General features: G+C 39.3%; 1 protein-coding gene across 1 annotated transcript in view; it reads right to left on the bottom strand.

Moving 5' to 3' along the window:
• The window catches only part of plpp3 (phospholipid phosphatase 3), an 80,162-nt gene extending 53,949 nt beyond the window's left edge, over nucleotides 1-26,213 (bottom strand). The window contains exon 1 of the mRNA XM_003220177.4: nucleotides 25,672-26,213. Coding sequence (XP_003220225.1) covers nucleotides 25,672-25,810 — 139 coding nt within the window. The 5' untranslated portion in view covers nucleotides 25,811-26,213. The remainder of the gene's footprint in view (nucleotides 1-25,671) is intronic.
• Between the last annotated feature and the right edge of the window lie 455 nt (nucleotides 26,214-26,668).

The following is a 26,668-nucleotide window of genomic DNA, read 5'->3' as shown; positions in this document are numbered from 1 at the left end:
AATCACCAGAAAGCAAATGTGTCACTATTTCAGTCATCTTTCTGGAGAATTTTGGAGTATTTGGATTTTGGAATTCCAGATAAGGAATGCTCAACCTGCATCATCTTTTCCTCCTTTGTCCTCATAACACGATTCTTCCTGTTCTCCAGACAAATGATAAAGCATACACACTGGGAGAGGATGGGGCATGCCTGGCTGTAAATATATTTCATTCTTCAAACCTGTTTGCACTTGATTTAAGTGCAAGTCTTAAAAAGTCGACCCAACAATGCTTACAAACAATTTTTACAAGCTAAACTAAATCAACTTTTAATGTAGGCTAAACCTGGAATCCTCTGGATGAAGAACTCGTTTATGTTGATGTAAATGCTTTTTCTGATATTGTGTAAGGAAGTATCCAGCATTTCCTTACATGTTTTTTTCTCATGCTGTAAAAAAGACTTAAATTTGCACCTACAAATCTTAATATTTCCGATACTAGAAATGATCCACCCATGCTACACATACTTTTGAAAACAAACGTTTTTGCAGTCTTGGAAGGAGACAAGTTCTAGCCAGTCATGCAAGGGTGGTTTTCTTTTTCTTTTTCCCTCATCTTTTGCTTTGCTCACCATTAAAATTTGCTTAAATAGAGGAGGAAATTGAGAAATATAAATATGACATTTTATTACTGGGCTTTTTAGATAAATGGAACAGGGGCATCTCCAATTTGTAGCCTTGCTAATCCATTGGCTGGAACTGTTAAGCTCCTTTAATGCCAGGTGTCACACTATGGAAATTTTATGGGGAAGGGAGGATGAGCAATACAAAGAGGCTGGCTGGAATGCTGAATGTTCAATAAAACATTCTGCCACAAATGCAGAATTCTAAAACAATAGGAATTACAGTAGAGTCTCACTTATCCAACACTCGCTTATCCAATGTTCTGGATTATCCAATGCATTTTGTAGTCAATGTTTTCAATATATTGTGATATTTTGGTGCTAAATTCGTAAATACATTAATTACTACACAGCATTACTGCATATTGAACATTTTCTGTCAAATCTGTTATATAACATGATGTTTTGGTGCTTAATTTGTAAAATCATAACCTAATTTGATGTTTAATAGATTTTCCTTAATCCCTCCTTATTATCCAAGATATTCGCTTATCCAACATTCTGCCGGCCTGTTTAGCTTGGATAAGTGAGATTCTACTGTATAACTAAACACCAAACGAATGAGAAATCATCTTATTTTGCATACCGTTTTACTACTGTTTAGTATCTCTTTCCTCCATCTCGTTTCCACCCCTTTCTTCTACCCTCCAACTGGCAGGAACCATCCTTATTAATCTTCTGCTGTTTCACATTTTCAGCTTGTCCAAAAATGTTCCAATTTCCCTCTCCCTCTTCCTTGCTGATATATTTACTTCAGTTACTGTAAACTGAAGACTGAAGTTTAAAAGTCATTTGCGGTCAATTAATTCAGCAGGGAGAACAGAATTTTGCCCTTGTCTGCAGAGGTTAGCAAAAGTGAATTAATGCAGTCTCTGCAATTGGCTTTTCTGTGAATGTATGTTAATAATAATAATAATAATAATAATAATAATAGAAATTTTATTTCTTACCCTGCTTGAGGCAGGTTACAGAACAATTAAAACACATAAACATTGTAAAATACCATAAATACACATATTAAAATGTATTTCTATGAAAGATACCTATTAAACATATTTCTATAAGCTACATATTAAAATACACAAAACAAAGATTAAACAAAGGACATGCATGACTTTAAAATTCATGCTTAAAAACTGGCTGGGTAGGCATGCCGAAAGAGATAGGCCTTTAGATGGTTTTAAATTGTGACAGCTGATTTAGCTGTCGGAGCCCTTCCTATGCTTTCTACTACTTTTAAGTGTTGGATTTTACAGTGTTTTGTATAGATGTTTGTTTGATGTAGTCTCTGTGAATGCATATGACCATTGGTCGGAGCATTAATAAATTGATTGATTGATTGATTGATTGATACTACTTGAATTCCAACTCAACAGATATAGGGAGCATGACAAAATAATTTATTGTAATTAGGGCCTACTAAAACAGAGAATGTGACTTCCATTGTGTGGGGGAATTAAATTAAATTCTAAATATATTTAGCAGAAGCTCCTACTGTACTGAAAAGAAAAGTGTTTTAGCACTTTGAGTTCCGTGGCACACCATCAAAAATTCAGGAGCTGACATATGTTTTGAGAGGAGGAAAGAAAGGACCACCACTGGAGAAGCAGATACAGAACAAGAAGTAAGCCATAAAAGGAATAGAGAAGAGAAAGAGAGAGAAACTGGAGCTTATTCCTGAAGCTTTCAACAAAACAACTCTAGGCATGTGAGTACAGTACTCTTCTACTTAAATATATCCCATATATTTCTGCTCATCTCCCAGTAGTGCTTGGGATACGTCTGACCCAAAACTGCTCTCAAGCAATGCCAAACCTCAGCTTTGCCAGTGAAAAGCTTCTTTGTTTGCCATCTCTTTCCAATTCAGCATATCCTGCGATTGAACCTTGCTCTACAGTAGAATGCTCACAGGCCTTGGCAGCTGTAGGAAGTGGCCAGCAGGTCTATGATTCTCATAATAGCTTTCTAAACTTCAGTGTGAGACACATTTATTACCAAGGAACTCTTTTAGGCTGCACACAGACACACACAGCAGAGAGTGGTGGAGGAAGAGGAAATCAACTGAGCAGGGGGAAGGAGCAAATACTATGGGATGGTTTCAAATAAAGCTTTTAGCCTTAATTTTTACCAGAGCTCTAAAGTCATCCCACCCCAGGTTAAATGGTAAGAGATTGTCATCTTCCAGCAACATCTGTTTAGGATGCACCATAAAGCTTCACTTGAGTTTGTTTTCATCTTTAATGTTGAAATATTATCAAGTGAAGTTAAAATATGATACTTCTTTCCCATTTTTGGCAGCAGCCACATGTTTGGTCCAAGCTTTCTATAACTTGCATTCCATTAACTTGTTACTATATAACTCGTTGCAAATTTGGTGCTAACATGAGCTACAGCAGGGATGAACTGTCATTGCTAAATGTTATTTAGCAATGAAGAATAAACATGCCATGTCTATTACTAACTTGAATCATGCAGGGGTCACATTCATATGTGATGTAATTTCATGTATATGAAACTGAATATCCACCTTAATTGAAACCAACCAGATCAACACAATTTGCTCACCCCTGGGCTAAGGACAAATGGATAGTAATAACTATTCCCTTGCTCACCTTATATTCCCCAATTATGCTATTCAGAGGATCAATGTGAGCAAAACAGTACAACCTGTAACCATGAAACTGTGGGTAATAGTGAATCTGATATTGTCACTATATGTGGGCAGGAAGGAAACTCCAGAATAGCACTGTGGGACCTAGGGAGACCAACAAAAACTTCCATTTGTGAGTATTTCTAGGTCCACTGAGACTATTCTATGCTGGGGTCAGGAAAATATCATAGAATCACACTGGAAGACCTAAAAAGCCCCACAAACACTTCTGAGTCAATTATTTTTTGGAGTGTGGTTAAATAAAAGTCTAGAGATAGAGTTTATGGATAAAGTGTCATACAGTATTGACCTGCCACAAAACCAGATTTGCTGAATCAACTTATAACCTTCATACACATTTTCTAATCTCACTGCACTAAACTCTCAACTGATAAAAAGCTAAATGGACATATTTATGGCACCTATGAACTGTTTAAAATCTTCCAGGGACAGGAATTAGGAACAATCTCCTTCTAGGAGAAACAGGCACCTGAAATTCACTTCAGATCCAATGGTTTTAATACCATTTTGGTGTATTTGGCTTCCATTATGCATTGTCTTTTTTGTTGTTGCTGGTGAGAGATAGTCTTCAGAATGTGCACTCTTAACATGACATTCAGTTTAAGTCCTCAATTGACCCACAACCCTCCTCCAGTGTGAGCCTCTTCACCTGTTTGCAAAAATTCATTCAACATCACGCTCAGTTTGGCATTCACTCTGATCACCTTTAATGGGCCAGCCATGCACATACCAGTTTCATATACATTGCTGTAGTCAACGGTTTCTGGTATACAGTCTGCTATAGTATGCCAGAAAAAGAAAAGGCTGGGTTTTGAAATGTGTTTCCAAGAATGTGACTGGGCCAAGTCTTTAGAAAGCGTCTTTGTAATCTGAAACGTGTGAGGATGTTTCCCTCTCTCCTTTAATGGGCCCCCTCCATAACTCTATTTGACTTTAATGGGTTAGTATTGGTGAAAGAATCATAGAAATAAAGTAAGAAAGAAACCCAAAATCACAAACACAAAATGCACATCATGAAACTTGTCCTTTAAGAGAAAGGAGGATGAGAAGTATTCTTTATTAGAATCTTGCTCACATCTTAATCTTACCCCAAAAATTCAGAAAGGGGCTGCTTTTATACACATAAAATTTACCCAGACAGGCCTTATTACTACAGGTGGAGAAAACTGGTCCAAATGTCAGTGAATGTGTACCTGTGGTAAAATAGGCCTATCTGCGTGGCTCCTTTGGAGCTGTTGGTATGTACCAGGAAGCCACGTTATGTTTTTATATGCCTGATTACTGCCATCACTGGCATACATCCCTGGCATACATCTACTGCCCAGAGTTTTATTCCTTGCACAGCAGGCTTTCTAGAAATGTAAACATTCCAGGAATTTTAAGACATGGAAAAAACAGAAAGGAAGGGGCTGAAAAATTGAAACATTCAATATTAGCAATTTAAGGAGTTAGAAATCATTTCACTCCTTTAGGAAAATGAATTGCATTAGGTATACCCTAGGCTGAATCTACACTGTTATATAATCCAGTTTCAGAATGCTGATTAACCACATTGAACTCGATTATATGGCAGTGTAGATCCAGACCAAGTCTCCCATAAAATTATCGTATCCGAATATTATAAGCACAGTTCATTCAGAAATGATTATAAACTGAATTTGTTATTTATTGATTTAGTTAGTTACAAGTGGAACTACATGATCCTAAGCATTTTGTAGAAACATGTGGCTGATAAATTAGCTCTCTGGTTTTGCCAGTTTGAGCTTGTTGTTGTATGCCTTCAAGTTGTTTCTCACCCATGGAAACCCTGAGGTGAATGTAACATCAGTTTTCTTGGCATTTATTTGTTCAGAGAGTTTGCCTTTGTCTTTCTCTGTGGCTGAGAGAGTGTGACTTGTCTTAGGCCACCCAGTTGGTTTCCGTGACTCAAAGTCATAGTCTAATACTTAAACCATTATACCATGCCTCCACCATAAAACAAGAAACCGTTAATTAAGTATTACAATAAAATTCTCCAAAGTATCATACAGAAAAAATGCATTCATTCCTATAAAAAGAGCTGAGGAAAGAAAGCCAAGTCCAAGAATCATTAATGATCTGATACTGTATAGTCTTTCACAAAAGTCATTTTTAGTTTTTATAAGTGATTTGAAGCAGTAAAATTGTAAACATCTTGTCTTAAACATTTTATACATCTTTCCAAAAGAAGATATTCCATAATCCAACTTTATTTAGAGGGGAAATAGAAAAGGGGGGAAAGCCCCCAATTTTTCAAGGGGGGGGGGGTGTTGTCAGCGCCCTCTCACCTCTACACCTTCAACAACACAATGCCTTCCAGGATCTGTTGCGCCATTACTCCCCTCTCTGTGCACCAGTAGTATAGTAGGAGTTCTAGTCCAACACATCTGGATGGCATTAGGTAAATTTGCTATATATCACTATGAACACAAAGTGTATTTTTCTCACTCCAAATGCTGTGTTAGTTTAGAATCATAGAATCATAGAGTTGGAAGAGACCTCATGGGCCATCCAGTCCAACCCCCTGCCAAGAAGCAGTTTGGTAGTGAGTTATTTGTGAAGCCTGCAGCATATTTTATGAAAAATGCTTCATAAAAGGGCTATGGTGAGATACAATACAGCTGGAGAAATTGTTCTGTACTCCTCCATTCCTTTTGCTGTCAAAATTAGCCACCATTACTTCTGTTTGAGAGAGATTCCTAAGCAAACATATAAACAAACAACAAAGTGTTGTCATTGCTAACTGGATCTCCATCCTTCAATTTTGTAGAATACAGATTAATGAAAAGATTAACTGGGCTTTGTGAGGTCTGACAAAGCTGAATGGGGAAATGTCACAAGGTATATTTGTTGTTGGGACTCAAGATGTTAGTGTTATAACTTGATAACTTTCAATAAAATCAAAGCTAATAACATACAGTAGTTTTACAATGTCAAGTGTTATGGAACCCTTTAGCCAATCAGTTTTTCCAGCTTCAAACTTCAAATTAACAGCTAATTTATGTAAAAATAAAGGTTTACCATTGTCGACATAACCTCTATCTTCAGCAAATACAACCAGTGAAACAATCAAACATCTGGTTTTATCAAAACAAGGAGGCACAAATTTCTCCTAGGACACATCAAAATTAAAATTATTAAGATAGAGTCATTTAATGCAGAAATTCAAAATAAAGAGTATCAGCTAAATTTCATGAGAGTAATTCCACAGCTCGGGCTGTGGCGCAGGCAGGAGAGCAAGCCAGCTGCAATTAACTGCAATGAATCACTCTGACCAGGAGGTCATGAGTTCGAGGCCCGCTCGGAGCTTATGTTTGTTTGTCTTTGTTCTATGTTAAAAGGCATTGAATGTTTGCCTATATGTGTAATGTGATCCGCCCTGAGTCCCCTTCGGGGTGAGAAGGGCGGAATATAAATGCTGTAAATAAATAAATAAATTTCTGTAGGATATTAGTGAAAATCAAGGAAGTTAAGAATCCAACAAAATCTTCTCCTGTTCTATCATCTCCATTCCTCTCATGCTATAGCTCTCTTTTCCATTGTTATCTTAGATGCAAATGAAGTAAAGAAAACAAATCCCAGCCTGAAGGGGAGGAGGAAATCTAGACATTGTTAAGATTGAGAAATAATACAAAATTCTGAAGTATCCTGTAGCTCAGTTCACCTTTTGCCTTTCTGGCTTGTAAATAGGCAGCCCTTGATAGTGTGAACAAAAAAAGAGGAGTCTTAAAAATATGCAGAAAATATGTACATCTTGGAAACATACACAAAAACACCCAGATTTATCAAAAATCTGTGCCAAAAATAAGTAATGAATGGAGAAAACACATCTTGGAATATTTCCTTTTTTGGACTATATATCCTACAATTACCCTGGCCACGCCTATTGTGGGATTCTAGGAATTGTAGTCCAAAAAATAACATTTCAAGGTCTAACAGAAAAGCAGTTGATTAAAAAGAGCAATGACAGGAATAGGAAATTTAACATTCATTTCTAATATATTTCTTTGTTATAAAACCTCCCACTCTACATTATATGAATGCATGTATAATCATGAGAAGGTCTTTCTTGAAGGAAGTTCCACCTGTAGATCTGGCAATAGTATTTTGGGGGGCAGGAGGAAGAAAGGGGTGAGCTTTCACAAGTAGACCAATTGACCAGTTAGAATATACTAGAGAAACAACTGGAGTTGGAATCTAACAGTCTCTGTTGGGTCACATGATTCCTACTGTGAGTTATATGAACCCTAGGATTCAAGGATGCAATTACCCTCTTCAGATAGTCAGAAAAAATCTCCCCACAGTGCAGATAGGTAACTTCTCTGTCCTGACCATTCCATTTCTACATGTAGAATGACAAATTTGCTGTGTTGTGAGATAAGCTGAAAAGAATAGCCTCTTTGCTCTATGGAAGCTGAACCCACAATCCCTGGGAGGGGGGAAATCAGGATCTGAAATTGTGGCGTGGCTCCCCAGATATATTGGGGAGTCCAATATACATTCCTACATTCCACGCACTTCTCCATTTACCTAACCCTATGTGTGAACTGCTGAAAACTAATTTTATCTTTGGACAGTTTCTTTCTTTGCAATATAGAACAGTACAGGCAGTCCCGGAGTTACAAATGACTCATAGTAAAGAACAGAGGTGAGACAACAGGAAGTGAGAGAAATCTACTTCTGGGATGGAAAATTCACTCCTGAAAGAGTTCTAATAAGGAAAAGGTGTCTCCACTGAATCTTTATCAGCAATCCTTGTTTCCACAAAAAGCCATTTTTTTCCAAAATCCAATTATCATAGGGATAGAAAGTGCAGTGAAATCTTCTGAACAGGGGCACAAACAGCAAAACAAACATCATAAGGGTGTTAACCCTTCCCTATGTTATCAAAAGCTAAAATATATATATACTTTTGGCTAGAGTTAGTTACACTGGAAATGTGTACAAACAAATTCAACTTAAGAACAAACCTACAAAACCTATCTTGTTTGTAACTTGGGACTGCCTGTACACAGAATCATGTAGCATGTTGGTTGAGAGATTCTAGGAATTGCTGTTCCAAAAAAGGAACTTTTTCAAGCAGTATGTTTTAACCGCTCAATATCTCCCCACGAATGCTTTAGTGAGATACCCCCAGTGATCTATAACACATTAAGATACTAAGAAGGAACATAGTGAAAAGAACTGCTGTGAAGAGGGAATTTGCCATCAAGGTTCTCTGCTCCAGAAAGCAATGTAGTTTGCTACATCTAAGTGACCAGTTTGCCAAAAGTTCTTGGGATTGTGTGCTTCTTTTCTCAGTGCCTTCCTCAACACCATGGAGACAGGGCTCTCTTTTGCTAAGAAGATCTTAGCTTGACGTTCTTGGCCAGTTCCCATGGATACCAGGTTTATACAATGCCAACACTGAAAGCGACAGTGGGAACAACTACTAGTTCAGGCTTCTTTACAAATGAAGTGCAGCAAGAACTGACCTCTATTAACAGCTTTGGGGGATGGGAGGGAAGGTAGGAAAAAGGGCCTTTCCATCTCAAACCGGCCCCCTCCAACTCATAGGAGGACCTAAACAGCTTTCAAAGATTTCAAAGAGCAATGGCACACACATACTTCACGTTCTCTCCATCTCCCCTTTTGAATTAAATGCTTAAGCGAATGTATTAAAAGGAGGGAGGAACTTGCCACCTCATTCTGAGAAAGTCTATTATAAAAACCCTGAGACCTGAATGATACTATGCACCCCTCAGCCCTTATTCAGCAGTAGATTCGTGGGTAACTTCTACTTCAAACAAAAGGCTTTACAAAATAATAGTAGTTTACAATAAATAATCAGTTAACAATAAATGCCTACCCTACCCTATAAGTGTATTGTGATATTGGCACTTTCTTGATGTAAGCTGCAAAGGCTACCCAAAGTGTGTATAAGGTCAGTCAACCCATTTAAAAAAAGCTATGACAAAGCAAAGAGGAACTAAAAAGATCATCCAGAAAGTTGAAATTTTGTGGTTAACCAATGAATAGCAGCCTTGGCAGTGGGTTTCACTGTCAATGTGAAATTGTTTGAGGAATATACTCTTTTTGCATACAGTAGGTGTCAGTATTACACAAACCCTCACCCACTAAGACAGGACAAAGCTATCACTCTAACTAGTGTAGACCACTACATCAACTATATTTACAGAAATACTAATTTGCTACTCAATAATTGATTCAGTTGAGTCTTCTCTAGCTGAGACTAACTTGACTTTGGAAGGGTTGGAAACCATTAAGTTCTCCAGCTCTTGTTGGATTACAATTCCTGTTAGCATAGCCAATGATGAGGAATGTTAGGATTTATATTTCAAAACATCTAGGGGGAAGGGCTATATAGTCTTAACCCTGATTTATGTAAATGTCCCCACATTTCAGCCATTTTTAAAAAATACAGCTTTATTGCAAATCATGATGCAGTATAAGGGAATCCACTCTCTACCTGGGTCTTATATGGAAGAACAGCAAGATAAAAATTAAATAAACAAATCAGTGGATCAATAATGCGTATCAAAATGAAATTTGACAGAAAGCATTCAACCCATATGATTTGTGAAGGGAAGAAGGTTCTAACTGTCTTAGGATTCTGGTTCTCTCTGAAATTTATGATTTCCCTTTCCAGGTGTTAATATTTCCAGAACTGCTGGTCACAATGCAAATACCTAACAGCAGGGATGTAAAGATATGTAGTACCATAGATCTCGATACGGCTAGTCTTGTAAAGACTGATTATTGTAATGGAGGAAATGCCTGTAGGCAATGGCCCTGTACAGCTATTTGCCTTTACTTATGGCTATTATTTTATACACTCCCAATTTTATTTCATGTTTATAATACCTACAGACTCTTCTCTTTCCAGATGTATATGGTGCAGTTTCCCTTATCCAGAATGCAAGGGACCAGAAATGATGAATTAGAAAGCAAAAGTGATTCTAATAGCTACTGACATGAACACTTTTGGATTAAGGAGTATTTTGGAATTTTTGTTAAGGAATGCCCAACCTGAATCACTATTGTGATTCTCCAGAGTTGTATCAAGCTGCTGTTTTGGATGTTCCCAGAAAGTACATACAAACTGGTTAGTCTTCAGACTTTGGACCAAGCGTAATACAAAAGGAAAAAAGGGAAGTTACACCACCCCTTAATCACAGGGGAATCTTAAAAGCAATCAGCAGACTCTGATTCCATCAGTTTTGGCCCCTTCCACACAGCTGTATAAATCCACATTGAATTGGATTAGATGGCAGTGTGGACTCAGATAACCCAGTTCAAGGAAGATATTGTGGATTATCTGCCTTGATATTCTGCGTTATATGGCTGTGTGGAAGGGCCCTCAGAAGCACATTATTCAGTGTCATATCTTGGAAGGAGCTTTTAATGTAGTAACAATTATGCTATCGCTTTGACTTTAGATATTGTTTAATCTTGATGTTCATATGTTGCCTACAGACAGGGCCATAGTCGGGGGGGGGGGGGGGGGGGGGGGTTAAAGGTTCAAACTCCCTGAAAGGGTTCAAATCCCCCCCAAACCTGGTTTACTCATGAATTTTAACTAGTTAACCAATTTATGAGTAAACCAGGTTTTTTTAACCTGACATATTTCCGGGGGGGGGGGGTTGAACTTTTAACCCCCCCCCCCTACAGCCCTGCCTACAGACACTGATAACGGGAAAGAGGAACCAACTTGAACTGTCCCCAGATCAGTCCTATAACTGAGGAAATCCTCTTACCAGTCAAACACACTGAAAGATGATGTCATTTAACAGCTCATTGTTTGGCAAGTTGAATCACAATTAACTTCTCCAGAAAATCAACTGAAGGGCAACTTCATGCAGAATCAGATCACTGGGCCATAAAGCTCATCTTTCTTCTTGTGACAAAGGCCAGACAGACATTGGGGGTGGGGGTGGATTACCATGAGTACAAGATAATAATATACATTCTGTGTTGTTAATCTCAAAAGCCTGTGAAACTAAAAAGGCTCTGAACATGGGGGTTGTGGATTCAGTTATTGTGGCAAATTTCCACAGGCAGACCTAAAATCCGGTAAATAATTTTGAAAGAACATTGGACAACCCATAACTACTGACTTTTTATGGTACTCAAAAGTGGAAAAGTGACTGATAAATCTGACCTCTTCTAGATGTTTTTCTTTTTTATTGAAAATTGTCATTAGCTATTTTATTCTTCAGTACAGGCATAAAACAGCCAACCAAATCTGGGCAAAGCTGGCTGAGCTCTCCATTTTGTCACCTGTCTGTTCTTTTCAAAGTGATGACAACTCCTTGTGGTTTCACATGCTGCTCCTATCCTTGTAGAAATCCCTACCTTTGTAACTAGTTGAATTGCCCACCAATCAAGTGAAAGTTATACCTTTCCAATACCTTTTGACAGCTGTCAAAACAAAAGCCTCATACACAGGAGCCTGATTTAGGGGCTTAGTTTCCCACTAGCAGAAGAATCTACACATTGTGAGAAGGTATAAACTCCAGTATATTGAAAGCTGCAAGATAGACAAGGGACTAAAGAAAAGAAAGCAAAAGCAAAGCACACTTGAAACGTGGTGCAGTGTGGTGCATTTAAGTCACCAGGTGTTGCTCCCCTTTTTACCATGTCACACTCAACTACAGAGAAATTGTGGGGTCCTGCCCAAAAAGCTCAGGTAGGTAATAAGGTTATTAGTTATGGCAACACGAGATCAGAATCAAATCTGGAATCATTTAGAAATGGTGTTACCAGCTCCTGCACTACAAATAGGTCTTGTTACTTAAAGTGACCTGGAATAGAAGGGATGGGGCATTGGATAGATGTACTGTATTAACAAAGTGTTCAGAAATTCAGCCTAGGCAAGTTCATATGTATGCAGTATTTTAAATAATCTAGTCCATAGCTGTGTAGTGTTTTAAAGGTCAACATCAGTACTCTAAACTGAATTTTAAAATAAATTAGCCACTGCCATCAGGATTATGTGCTCTAAAAGCTTACCCCTATAAACATCCGAGCTACTATGTTGCATTTTTATAAGCTGGAAGTTATTGAACACTATTGAACGATAGCCTCACAGCTAAGGTAAGGTCTATTTTCTTTAGCAAAAGACACAGTGAGCATCAACACCACTTATATTTCCACAGATAGCATCATGCCTAGGAGAATACTCAAGCTACTAACTATTTCAGGGTAAAATCCAATCCTAACTAAAATTGGTTGCCAATCTCCACCTAGTTCAGAGGACATCCTACGCCTCATCATTGCTACTTTATTAAGTTTCAGCTTCCTTGCCACCATCCACCTATAAAACCACACCAGGTATCTGTTCAGAGGTCCCACAGCTGATCTGGTACTAGTTTGTGAGAATGAGAGAGAATTGCTTGTCATCTGCATACTGATGAAACGTTAGTCTAAATCTCAAGGTAATTTCTCCCAGCAGTTCCATGTAAGTGTGTAGAAAATAATGAAAAGACTGAAACTTGAAGCACAACCATAAAACAGTTTTCTTGACTGCTTTCTCAGTCCATCTTGCCAGAAAGAACAAGAGCAACCATAACACCATTCTTTGCAGGTAGTTAATAAAAGCCATCTTAGTTTGGAATATAGGACAGAAGGGAATGTTTAGGCACCTTAGAGACTGAGGAAACAGACTTGGTAATGTAAACTTTCCAAGATTAAGTTATTTCCTTCCTACTCTTATCTGCAGAAAACACCTAGAAGGACAGTAGAATCTTGCTTATCCAACATTTGCTTATCCAACGTTCTGTATTATCCAACACAGTTTGCCTTTTAGTAGTCAATGTTTTTGCAATCAATTTTTCAATACATTGTGAAGTTTTGGTGCTAAATTCATAAATATAGTAATTACTACATAACATTATCGTGTATTGAACTGCTTTTTCTGCCCATTTGTTGTAAAACATGATGTTATGGTGCTTAATTTGTAAAATCATAATGTAATTTGATGTTTAATAGGCTTTTCCTTAATCCCTCCTGATTATCCAACATTTTCGCTTATCCAACGTTCTGCCGGCCCATTTATGTTGGATAAGTGAGACTCTACTGTATATGATGTTCTCACTTGGTGGCCTTAAGATGTTTTGGACTATCACTCTGATCGTGCCTGGCAATTGATCAGAGGCTGACTGGAGTTGTGGTACAAACATTAGGGAAGGACCATGATACAGAACGCTGGCATTACTGGCAGTCCAGGAGTACCAGCAAATAGCCTACAACCTGTTGTACAATGTTGTTCAACATGCAATGCATGCATCACTTTTGCATTTATAGATGTTTTGCCTTTCTGCTCTAATTCTCTGAGTTCCAATGGGTCTATCTGGTGCTGTCAAGGGCTACTGGCTTTTTGCTGAAAAGAGATGGGAGTGATGGTGACTGCAGATAAGAGGCACCAAAGATTTGGTTGAGGGTAATTACAAACAAGCAGAGCTAAACAATCAGTAATCAGATACTCTCTCCAGTTCTCCTCTGCCTTGAAGCCTCTCCTGAATCTGGAGAAGCAGCTGTCTGTTTCTTGATCCATTGGCTCACACTCTCATGTAAATTATCTCCTGACACTTAATGAAATGGGAGCAAAGCTGTCTCAAAGCAAATTGGTAGTTCCCCAACAACCCGACTCATTCCAAGCAAAATATATAAAAGCAATATACAGTAGATCTGTTTATTTGTTTTTAGGGAGGAGGCCACAGCACAGTGACAGAAGCATATTTTTGCATATACAATCGGTTCTCCATATCCATGGATTCTGAATCCATAGATTCAGCCATTCACAGCTTAAAAATATTTCTTTTTTAAAAAATTCCAAAAAGCAAACCATCATTTTGCCATATAAGGGATATCATTTTATTATCCCATTGTATAAAATGGGATAGATTTTAATATCCACAGGGAATCCTGGAATCAAACCCCTGAGGGCATACTGGATACGTTCTAAGATTCACTTCTCCTTCAGTCCTCCATCAGTCCCCAGTGCTGGAAAAACTTGAGATCAGACACTCAAGAGAGTTTGAACATAGATGTCTGGGAGAATTGTTCAGGTTGGAGTGAGTTAGGTTAGATCAGTGATTCTCAACCTGGGGTCCCTAGATGTTTTTGGCTTATAACTCCCAGAAATCCCAGCCAGTTTACCAGCTGGGAGTAAAAGGCCAAAAACATCTGGAGACCCCAAGTTGAGAACCATTGGGCTAGATCATTTCATGCTATGATTCCACTTGAACTCCTATGGCAATATCCTACGGAATCCTAAAGTTTGTAGTCTGGTGAAGCACAAGAAACATTTTATTTCAGAACACCCATATATAACATCTCTCTCCCCCCAATATAATTACCATACAGGTTTAACACTGCTTTGAATTTCAGATCTGAACTTTAGAATACCTATATTTGTATATATGTACACAGTAAGGCAGTTTGGAGATGGGACTCCAGTCATATAAACGTTATACACATAACCTGAAGGTAATTTTATATAATATTTTTAATTTAATAATTTTGTGCATGAAATAAGGTTTCACCATCAGAAAGTAAAGGTGCTATTATCTCAGCCACCCATCTGGATTATTTTAGATTTCAGAATTCCATATAAAGGCTGCTTAGCTCACTAGAGTTCACACAAGTTGAAGAGACACCATGCACATTATCAACGTATACCATTCTGCTTGCTCTTCTTGAGTAATCAGTTGATGCAATGAAGATGTCTTTGATGGGTAAACATAGTTGGCAATTATTATATGCACATATAAAATATTTCCACTTGTAAGTCTACACAGCGTCTTCCAGATACATTGAAAGTATTTCAGAATGCCTCAGACAGAATTAAACACTTTATAATGAAGAGCTTATGAATACACAGTCATTTTGTGTCCTCATTAACACTCCAAGTTACTCCAGATATAAATTTTTAAAAGGCACAGAAAGAATAACACTTAACCTACACCTCTGAAAAAACCTTCGAACAGGATCTCAGTCCTAATATTCTAACAATGGCAACAATCCAAAAATAAATAGATAAACAAGGCAGGGTCTATTTAAAGGATAATCCTGGTTTTAAAAAAAGGGTTCAGAAACAAAGGATTCCAAAACAAAAGAATGAAAAACAAAGTGTTCAGAAAGGCCTTTCATCCTGTAAGCAACAGAGAAGCCCATGGATGTTCTTTACCAGCTTTTGCCTCAAATTCCATCTTTGTTACTAAAGGCGTAATCTTATCCCTAATTACCTGAAAGTAACCACCACTGAATTTAATTTTAAGTAGACATGTAATATTAACATTGTTTATTATCTATGACATTTCTACCATGGGGGTGGAGGATTTATTTAATGACTGGGAGAAAGACAATTATTTAAACTGGATGGAAGGGCAAGTATAAGTACTAATTATGCTTATTTCTTGCTGACATTCCATCATAAGAAATCCAAGGGACCATTTTTCCTGCAGTTAGTCGGCTCCAGGTAGTCTATGTAAAACAATAGGCTAACACAGGTTTTGTTTTTACAGCCATTATTTTTCTTTAAGAAAACACTATAAAATTGTTTCTGTGAAGAGTAAAATGGAACACTGAACAGAAGAGGAATTGTTGCTAAAATTAAAAATGTTACAAATCTATGATTTCAAATGTATCAACATAACCGCACAAGCACATTATATCTTGATTTAGAAGTAATTTCTACTAACTTCAGCAGTACTTATTCCTAGATGGTATATACAGTATTCTGGATACACATGTACAGGATTGGTTGAGCATAATCACTACCATAAACAGTTATTTTGGGTTCTGCTAACTTGGTTTCTACACTGCATTAAGTTTGATCATTATGGAAACAATGTATCTGAGACAAACGGTATGGAAGAACTGACTGGATATTTCAACATCATTAACCTCATTTGCCCTAAGCACAGCATCATGCCTGCACCAGAGAGTCAAAGAATCAGGTTGCAAAAGAGTCACATCCCCAAGGCCACTCTATCTATGACTCAGCTGAAATATCAAGAATCTTCTACCTCTAAGGCTGGATCTATACTGCCAAATAATGCAGTGTAGTCCTATATAATGCAGTTCAAACTGCACTATATGGGTCTATACTGACCATATAATGCAGTTCAAACAGCATTATTTGGCAATGTAGATCCAGCCTGGATTTAAAGACACCTCTTTTAAAGTGATTTTTTTCCCATCTTTCCTAGCAGGCTAATATTTCTCCTTAGCTGGAAAAAAGCACTTGTTCTTTTTTTAAAACTAATGCAAATGAATGTCAAGTTAGGATTAGATCTAAACCAAGTCCATTTAAAAACCAGTGGGAAAATATTTCCCAAAACAGGATACAATCCTGTTGATACTATTTGCACTGGAGAAAAAGAACACTTCTGTCAATATACTATGCAAAGAATCCTCAGCAAGCTTTGCTCTTAACATGCAGATGAGGATGTAATCCTATGTACACAATGACCTCGGTAAAAGTTCCACTGAACTCAGTGGAATCTAGCTCTAATGAATAAATACAATTGCATCATTAATCACAGTATCAATTCACAACACAGGAAATATTTGAGATTCTGTTCATCTCAATTTCATATTATGAATAAGTGAATTATGCTCAAATTTTCTCTTTATTTTAGTATCTTGTATAGTCTGTGGAACTGACATGGCATAGTAGTTTGTATGGTGATTTGCAGTTCTGGGAAACAAGAGTTCAAATTTCTGCTCAGCCATGAACACCCACTGGATGAACTTGAGTTAGTTGCAAACTCTTAATCTCAAAAAAAAAACTATGTGGTACTTTCATCTTTGTTTGTCATAAGTCAGAAATGACTTAAAGGAATGTAACAACAACAAATGGTTTTTAGTCCAGGTTTAAAACATTTGAAGAGTTAGACTTGCCAACATATGTGCAGCAAAGCACGTGCTTTTCAAACTCTGTGTTACAACACATTTTAGTATGTCAGCTGTAGCGTGTAGGTGTGCTACACCAACGTAAGAAACCTCTGAGTCTGTGCAATAAGCAATAAATAATATATTTTTTAAAATTAAATGAAAGTTTTCAATAAGATACTTTGTGTCCCCATATATGATCAAGGGTCTTGAGAACAAGACCTATGAGGAGTTGCATAAAGAGCTGGGCATGTTTAGCCTGCAGAAAAGAAGGCTGAGAGGAGACAAGATGAGGGCCAGGTATAAATATGTGAGGGGAAGTCATAGGGAGGAGGGAGCAAACTTGTTTTCTGTTGCCCTGGAGACTAGGATGCGGAGCAATGGCTACAAACTTCAGGAAAGGAGATTCCACCTGAATATTAGGAAGAATTTCCTCACCATGAGAGCTGTTCGGCAATGGAACTCTGTCCCGTAATGTGGTGGAGGCTCCTTTTTTGGAGGCTTTTAAGCAGCAGCTGGATGGCCATCTGTCAGGGGTGCTTTGAATGTGATTTTCCCGTTTCTTGGCAAGGGGTTGGACGGAATGGCCCATGAAGTCACTTCCAACTCTATGACTCTATGTTGTTATTACAATGTTTTGTATATGTTTGTATCTATGGGGCTGGTTTGCTAGTAAAGCTGAATTACTGTGTCACGAAATGATGTGTGTGAAAAAGTGTGTCACCAACATGAAATTTTTGGAAAGTTCTACTCTATATATTCTATCTGTTTTAATAATGCAATCCTTGTGGGTCTTTTTTTTTTTAAAACCCAGCATATTGTATGTCAACTACGGAGATGGTAATTTAGTAACAATCTGAATGAATACAAAATTTGCAAACAATTACAGCTAGTGAAAAGGTCTCTATAAATGTACTGTCACTTGCAAGCTGAGTCTACATTCTTCATGCAGAGAAAGGGAGCAACATATAATCTTCATTTCCTGATATTGTCTCCTCAGTGAGTGAAAGAATGCTGGATGTCTTCCAAGGCCTGGATGGCAGATGCATCTTTGTGAAGATGTGCAAGTGTCCACTGTAAAGTGTTTAATGGGATGCTCACAGGAAATGTAATTCACTTACATTTCTTACACTCATCCATATTATTGCCAGTCTAAATATCACTGAAGTTTTATTATCCTGTTCCCACAGACCTCAGAGGGACTCATAAGTGTGCACAAGCCTTAGGCTACCATCCTGTTAACACTGAACTTCAAAGTCTTACTGAACTCCGCAGGAGGAATATCTGAAGATACATGAATAAGACTGGATCAGAAGATATGAATTATTTTTAATAACTCCAACGGAAACCAGTGGAGCTTATTTTTTAGTCAATGTGATTGAAATGTGGTTCTTTCATTCAGATTCTCAATATGCCATATGGTAATGGGTGCCAAAATGAAAATCCGGAAATAATAGGAATAAGACCAGCAACGTATCTGTTTTCTCTATCAGGAGGAAATACCAAGGATCCCATGGTTAGACTAGCAATATAAACTTGTCTAAAACACTAGAGAAGAACTGCTGTCCATCAGACTACTAGACCACTAGACTAGATAGACAAATAGTCTGACTCACTGTGGGTACATCTACATTGTAGAACACAGTTTGACACCACTTCAACTGCTATGGCTCAGTCTATGGCACTGGTTCTCAACCTGGAGTCCCCAGATGTTTTTTGGCCTACAACTCCCAGAAATCCCAGTCAGTTTACCAGCTGTTATGATTTCTGGGAGTTGAAGGCCAAAAACATCTGGGGACCTCAGGTTGAGAACCACTGGTCTATGGGATCCTGGGGTTTGTAGGCTGGTGAGGCACCATAACTCTCTGGCAGAGAAAAGTAACAACGTTGTAAAACTGCAACTCCCATGATTCCATAGCACTGAGCCATTGCAGTTAAAATGGTATCAATCTGCATTAATTCTGCAGTGTAGAGGTACCTTATAAAGAATGTTGCAAAGACTGATAAGATTCTACTTATAAGTCTTATACTAGTATCTATTGAATTGTTTTATTTCTTCCCTTGAAGATGATACTTTTTACATAGGCCCGTATTCATGTGAGATTAATAAAGCAGGAACTATTATCTCTGCTTGATATATTTAGGCTCTATAACAGAGACCAGATGAACAATAAATACTATAGAAATTAAATGAAACTGACAGCATGAAGAAAAATGTGCTCACAGCAGAAACTAATGGTTAAAAGACTGTGGTTATTAACATCATATGCTATCATGTTATCCATTTCTTTCATGGAAACTAGCAGATTGTTTTTACCTTTGGTTTCACAACAAAATATTTTAACAATATGCATTGCAATTTCTGAATTTCTTTTATTTTTGTCACTGCTAGTCCTTCAGTACATGGACTGGTTTTTAAGAAGTCTGCAGCACCAGAAGACAAAACATGTAATACTACTTTAAGAGCTACTATGTTATTGTGCCAGAATGTTTTTCGAGCAACTCTTCTTTCAAATAGTAGAGAAGCTGCTATGATTATTTTACATGAGTTTCATACTTGCATGCTTGAGTAGGGGTTAGGTCACTCAATTCAGTGAGACTTATTACAACGTAGAGAAGCATGTTATTACACAGTAAAACCCACTGCCTAATCCTGCATATATAGTTCACTCCCTAAACATTAAATGTGTTACCATCAGCATGCTTAGGACCTACTAGATTCCTGAAATCATTTTTTTCTGTTGTTGGTCTAAACACAACAAAAAGGAATACAGTGTTTAAGGAAGATCTTAAATATGCAATGGTCACATCTATATTTGCAGTAATCAGGCAACGTGTTGTTTTGTGGGTCTCACACCTTGTTAATTTGATTGTTCTGTGTGGGTGGATGGGTTCAGATAACTAGCACTTTCACATTCTTAGTGATGTAAGAAACTATTGTATAACAAAGCCTCCAATAAACCAGTCACAGCATAGCTGTGTAGAACAATACACCTACTTCTTGATTTCAGGAAACAAGAGGAATTAAAGACAGGTTGTATGAGCCTGTCACCAGACTTCGACAAATGATGCCTTCTATGCTGTCAGTCTCTGCTTAACCCTCTCTCTATATATATACCTGAATTTTTTTCATTTTTCCATTCTGTTGATCCTACATGCCTTCTTAAAGTGCCCATGCACACAGAACTGATATAGACAAAACAAATGGGTATTAGTTTACTTTACAAACAGCACACACTGAATCAACATGATTCGAACTCAGATCCTTCACTCTAAAGTGAGGGTTATCGTTGCTACATTGGTTATTTACTAACCCACAGTGCCCCCTAGACTCTTCTTACAGTCTTTTACTAATTACACTTTGCCCTATAACAGAGCACTTTCATTCAAGTGGATGACAGGGATAGAGATTGAAATCAATTGTTTCACCTTCAAATTTTCCTTGGATTATGGCTTTAATCTCTAAGAGTTCCCATCTCTTCTGGCTAGACAAAGCTTCCCCCTCATTAAGTGAAGTGTTTCAAAAAGTAACACACATTTATCAGGTGTATCTAGTTGAGTAGAAATTATTACTTCATCTATTTATCAGTTGTATCTAGTTGAGCGGGAGCCCCCGGTGGTGCAGCAAATTAAATCGCTGAAGTGCTGAACTTGCTGACTGAAAGTGGTTCGAATCAGTGGTTCGAATCTAGGGAGTGGGGTAAGCTCCCACTGTTAGCACCAGCTTCTGCCAGCCCAGCAGTTCAAAAACATGCACATGTGAATAGAACAACATGTAAGCGCTCTGGCGGGAAGGTAATGGCACTCCATGCAGTCATGCCGGCCACATGATCTTGGAGGTATCTATGGCTCTTTGGCCTAGAAATGGCAATGAGCACCAACTCCAGAGTCCGAAACAATTAGACAATGTCAGGGGAAAACCTTTACCTTTACCTATCTAGGGGAGTACATCACCCTTTCATAGTGCATTTGCTGAACTTTTAGAACACAGAACTTTTGGTTGTGTATCTATCAAGAAGACAGATGTTCAGAAATGGTGATATTATTTGTCTGCGGTGGACAGGGATAGACACTGGTTAGCTTACCACAAATGTTAGTTTTCTACCATAAGCACCAGCTATTATGATCCTTTAGAGGTGCTAGTTCTTGCCCATTGATGAGATGATATAGAACCATGAAATTTGAACCTCTTTTCACAGAATAAAACCTTGCCCATACATGTATATTGTTTATTAAAGTGGCATGGAGTATATCAATGCTCTGTTTCCAGTCATGTTTTCAAACTTGCCCCCCAGGCAAAGAGAACAGCCTCAATAATCCTAACAAATAAATTGCAACATCCATCCTTCTCCAGGCAGCCAGCATCATCAATGTCTTGCTCAGGGAGGAAAGTGAGAGTTGTAGTCCAACCCATTTGGAAGGCAACAGGTTTCGGTAAAGCTATTCTACACCTCAGATATAATTACTCTTAAGTATACACCAACACTGTTATTATATACACATTAAATTGTGCAAATTGGACAGCAGCAGGCAAATTACATGTCTCAGACACAAAACAGCAAAAACTACAATAAAACATATTCCTATTTGTTCCAGTTGACATTCCCACCCACAATCTCATGATGTCCTTGGGTAAGATGCTTTGTATATGAAATTTTATGGGGACCCAAATATCTGAAATGTCAAACATGTATCCCACATGTATCCCACAATTACACATCAAGAAACAAGTACAAGACATTGCTCCCTTCTGAGTGTGGTAAATTCAGGGCTGTCAATGTTTTACTGTGTGCAATAATCCTTATTCCTATTCAGGCTATTTCAGATACCTGCCCAATACTCTAAAAATTGCCCATAAGCCCATAAGTATTTTAAAAATGGACACTCAAAGGGAGCAATCCTGTTCAACCTTTAGCATTACTGCAGAATTAAGATATATCAGGAGGTAGAATCAGAAGTCATTTAGCTCTTCCCTACAGTTGGCGATGTCAATGAGCATTCAGTATTGTATCTTCCCTAACAAGAGATAAAGAGCACCATATAGGAGCCGTGGTGTTTGTTTTGGAAAGTTCTTTGGAGGACTGGTCTTGGGTCTTAAGAAACAATCTTTTCAGACAGAGAAGCACCTTTCTGTCTTGGGTGGTTTGCAGCACACAGATATTTATCAAGTCTGCATAGGATTTCCAGACTTTTCTTAAGGTCTTCATTATGTTAAGTGAGTTGACTTTCTGACTTATAACCCCAGCTTGAATTCGTGTATGCCCACCGCCTTCTCAGAATACGCCTCGTGTCTGAATAGTGGGCTGTTGTCCTTGAAAAGCCATGCCCCCAAGAAGCAGCTATATCACACTAGGTTTGTCATCTTTACTTAAATGTATATGGCACAACTCTTCCCTCAGGAACAGAAACAGTCTGAAATCTCAAAAGTAAATATACCTTTTCAAGCATGGAGAGCCAAACAGGTCACCTACTATATCAGTGGTTCTCAACCTGGGGTCCCCAGATGTTTTTGGCCTACAACTCCCAGAAATCCCAGCCAATTTACCAGCTGTTAGGATTTCTGGGAGTTAAAGGCCAAGAACACTGGGGACCCCAGGTTGAGAACCACTGCACTATATCTCTATCACACAACTCCTTCTAAGACACTCAAGGAATACTCTACTTTACAGGGTTAACTCTGATGTAAAAGGACTTAACCCCATAGCATAGTACCCTGCAATTTCATAACAGAGAATGTGAGTTCTACCAACTCCTGTAGTAGGTGATGTTTTCTATTCTTCACCTTGACCGCTCAAGAACTTGGAATAGTGATAATTTAAACACCACTTCCCTGAATCCCCCGGTCAAAATCTGGCTGGGGTCCTCTGAGAAGAATAATGTGGTTGGTTTTGGGTTTTTTTTACTCCTAGCTTTAGCTTTCACAGTTCTCTCTGCAATAGCCCACACAGGTGCTACAACCTATCCAAATCATCCTCTTTTCTCTCTCTTTTTGTCCAACTCCATGTTCACCTCACAAAATGGTCCAGCTGCAGTGAAGTCAACCACTCTGCTTCACTGCAACTGAGATTCGCTTTTTCTTGAAGTCTTTTAAAAGGCATACAAAATCATTCCTTCTTGGTGTCTCATCTGTCACCCACAGATAATTTCCAGAAGACAGCCCTTTGAATCTTTTTAGACAAGAGTCACCAAGAGAAACCCAATACCGGTTGGGTATCCTTTATCTGGAAATTTAAAATCTCTGAGATAGGGACCGTTTTGCTTTTCAGTGCTTCAACTTGTACCAACTTTGTGGTTTGAACACTGGACTAAGATTCTGGGAGTAGATCTACATTGTAGAATCAATGCAACTTGACACCACTTTAACTGACATGGCTCAATGCTATGGCATTCTGTTTTTACCAAGTATTTAACCTTCTCTACCCAAGAGTGTGGATGCCTCAGCAAACTATAACTCTCAGGATTCCACAGCACTGAACCAAAGCAGTTAAAGTGCCATGTGTTGTCGAAGGATTTCATGGCCGGAATCACTGGGTTGCTGTAGGTATTCCGGGTTGTATGGCCATGCTCCAGAAGCATTCTTTCCTGAAGTTTCGCCCACATCTATGGCAGGCATCCTCAGAGGTTGTGAGGTCTGTTGGAAACTATACAACTGAGATTTATATATCTGTGGAATGTTCAGGATGGGATAAAGAACTCTTGTCACAACCTCTGAGGATGCCTGCCATAGATGCAGGCAAAACGTCAGGAGAAAATGCTTCTGGAACATGGCCATACAGCCCAGAAAACTCACAGCAACCCAGTTAAAATGCTGTCAAACTGCATACATTCTACATGGTAGGGGCACCCTGGGAGACCAGGATTCAATTCCTGCTTGGCCACAAAATTTGTAAATTTTGGACAAGTCCCACTCTATCAGCCTCAGAGGAAGGCAATGGCAAGCCGCTTCTGCATAAATCTTACCAAGAAAACCCTGTGACAGGATTGCCACAGTGAGGAAACTTGAAGTCACATAACAACAACAAAGTAGTAGGAGAAGGAGGGGAAAGCACGCCTTGGTTAGTTTCCCCATCTGCCGGGGGAAGAACTAGATGGGATGGAAAGATGCTTTGTTTACACATGAAGCTCACTGGGACATCCATTTTATTTGCTGCTCCAGTTTTCCATACATTTTGTGGTTTCCCTGAGTGTTTTCCTCTAGGAAAGTTTTTTTTTTTTTAAAAAAACAAATCTTCCTCCATCTCTCCTCCCCAATCATTTCTTAAACTGTGTTGTCGAAGGCTTTCATGGCCAGAATCACTGGGTTGCTGTGAGTTTTCTGGGCTGTATGGCCATGTTCCAGAAGCATTATCTCCTGACATTTTGCCTGCAGCTGTGGCAGGCATCCTCAGAGGTTGAGGAGTCTGTTGGGAACTAGGTAAGTGGGGTTTATATATCTGTGGAGTGTTCAGGGTGGGAAAAAGAACTTTTGTCTGTTTGAGGAACATGTAAATGTTGCAATTGCAACCATGAAAATAAACAAAAAAACTCTAAAATCAGGACAGTAAATAAAGAACACTCAGTAAACAAAGGCATTCCAGACATAATAAATCAGGGCCAGCTAACACCTACCAACAAAGGGTTCTCCAGGCAGTAAGCAGTCAGACCTTGAAGCTGAAAGGCTATTCAATGCTAATCAAGGTGGCCAATTGCAACATTCGCATCTGTCTCAAACAGACAGCTCTTTCTCCCTCCCTGGACATCCCACAGATGTATAAACCTCACTTGCTTAATTTCCAACAGACCTCACAACTTCTGAGGATGTCTGCCATAGATGCAGGCGAAACGTCAGGAAAGAATGCTTCTGGAACATGGTCATAGAGTCCGGAAAACTCACAGCAACCCATTTCTAAAACTCCTTCCAGACTTGCCCTGCAGTTGGTCCACAAGGGGAATCCCACGCTGGTTTTGGAGAAAATTCCCTTCGTCCCCAAAGACCACAAAACACACACTCCATCCCTCGGCGGGGTCCAACTCCATAACCCACAAGGGAAGCAGCCTGGGATTTAAACGAGGCGGGAGAGAAGCTCATTTATTGCACAGCCATCCGAAGAAAATCTTTTAAAAGATTCTTTTAGAAAGAAAGGAACAACGACCGTATATAGGCTCGGGAAAGGCTGTGCGGCCAAAGTCGGAAAGGAAAGAGAGGAAGAGCCAAAAGAGAGGAAGGGAAAAAGGCTGGTGAGTTCTGCCAGAGAAGAAGAGGCAAAGTTGGAGTTTTCCAAGAGTGAGGAGGAGGCAAAGTTAGTTTTCCAGAGTGAGAGCGAGGCTGTGTGTTTGGGTCGAAAGAAGAGCGTGAATGAAATCGGAGGAGGAGGAGGAGGAAGAAGGAGAAGAGAGTCGTCCGCGCCGAGGGAGCCCGAGAGCAACAGCAACACGTCTCACCCATGAAGAGGCAGAAGAGGTCGAGGCAAATGAGCAGCGCCTTCTTGCTGGGGCTCTTGCTGGGGTTGTTGTTGAGCGCGGGGCTGCCTCCGTTCTTGGACTCCGGCACGATCGCCTTGTCGTACTTGTAGTTCTGCATGGCGCCGGGACCGGGCTGCTTGGAGCCGAGAAACGAGGAGCCTTCCTTCGGCTAAGAATGGAGGGAGAGCAGGGGATCCAGGCGCAGCCTCCGCCGGGCTCCTGCTCCGCTCGGCCAGAAAGAGGAGGGGAGAAGCTCAGCTCTTTCTTGCCTTTCTCCGCCAGCTAAGTCCTTGCCCAAGGAGGAGGGGAAGCGCTCCGATGTGGAATAAGACAAGGCGAGGAAAAGTTGGGAAAAGTTTGCCCAGCGTGACCAGGCAGCCGACCAATCCGGGCTCGGGCTGAGCGCGAATGAATGGGCGCAGATCCGACCTAGGCGCTGGCTTCAGCCTCCGCTGCTTTTTCTGAGCCAGGCGCTTTCCTCCGGCACTTTTATTCCCTCCGATCCTTTTCCGCCCCTCTTGCTCTTCTGGGCGATGCAAGGACAACCCCCTTCCTGAAACTGACACAGGCGGAATCAACCCCACATCTCTCTCCCCACCACATACACATACACACACACACACACACACACTTTCTTTTCTCTGGCAAAGGAGGAAAACGCTCCAACAAAGCAGGAGGCAGGAAGCCCCTAGCGCCCTGAAGAGGAAAGGCACCCCATCTTTTTGGTGCTAAGGTGGACTTTGTGTTGTTGAAGACACTCACGGCCAGAATCACTGGGTTGCTGTGAGTTTTCCGGGCTATATGGCCATGTTCCAGAAGCATTCTCTCCTGACGTTTTGCCCACATCTATAGCAAGAATCCTCAGAGGTTGTGAGATTTGATGGTAATTAAGCAAGTGAGGTTTATATATCTATGGAAGGTCCAGGGTGGGAGAAAGAACTCTTGTCTGCCTGAGGCAAGTGTGAACGTTACAATT

Source organism: Anolis carolinensis, chromosome 4 (genome assembly GCF_035594765.1).
Source record: "Anolis carolinensis isolate JA03-04 chromosome 4, rAnoCar3.1.pri, whole genome shotgun sequence".
NCBI lineage: Eukaryota > Metazoa > Chordata > Lepidosauria > Squamata > Dactyloidae > Anolis > Anolis carolinensis.
Note: the sequence above shows the minus strand (reverse complement) of the source record. Positions and strands in the feature narration are given on the sequence as shown.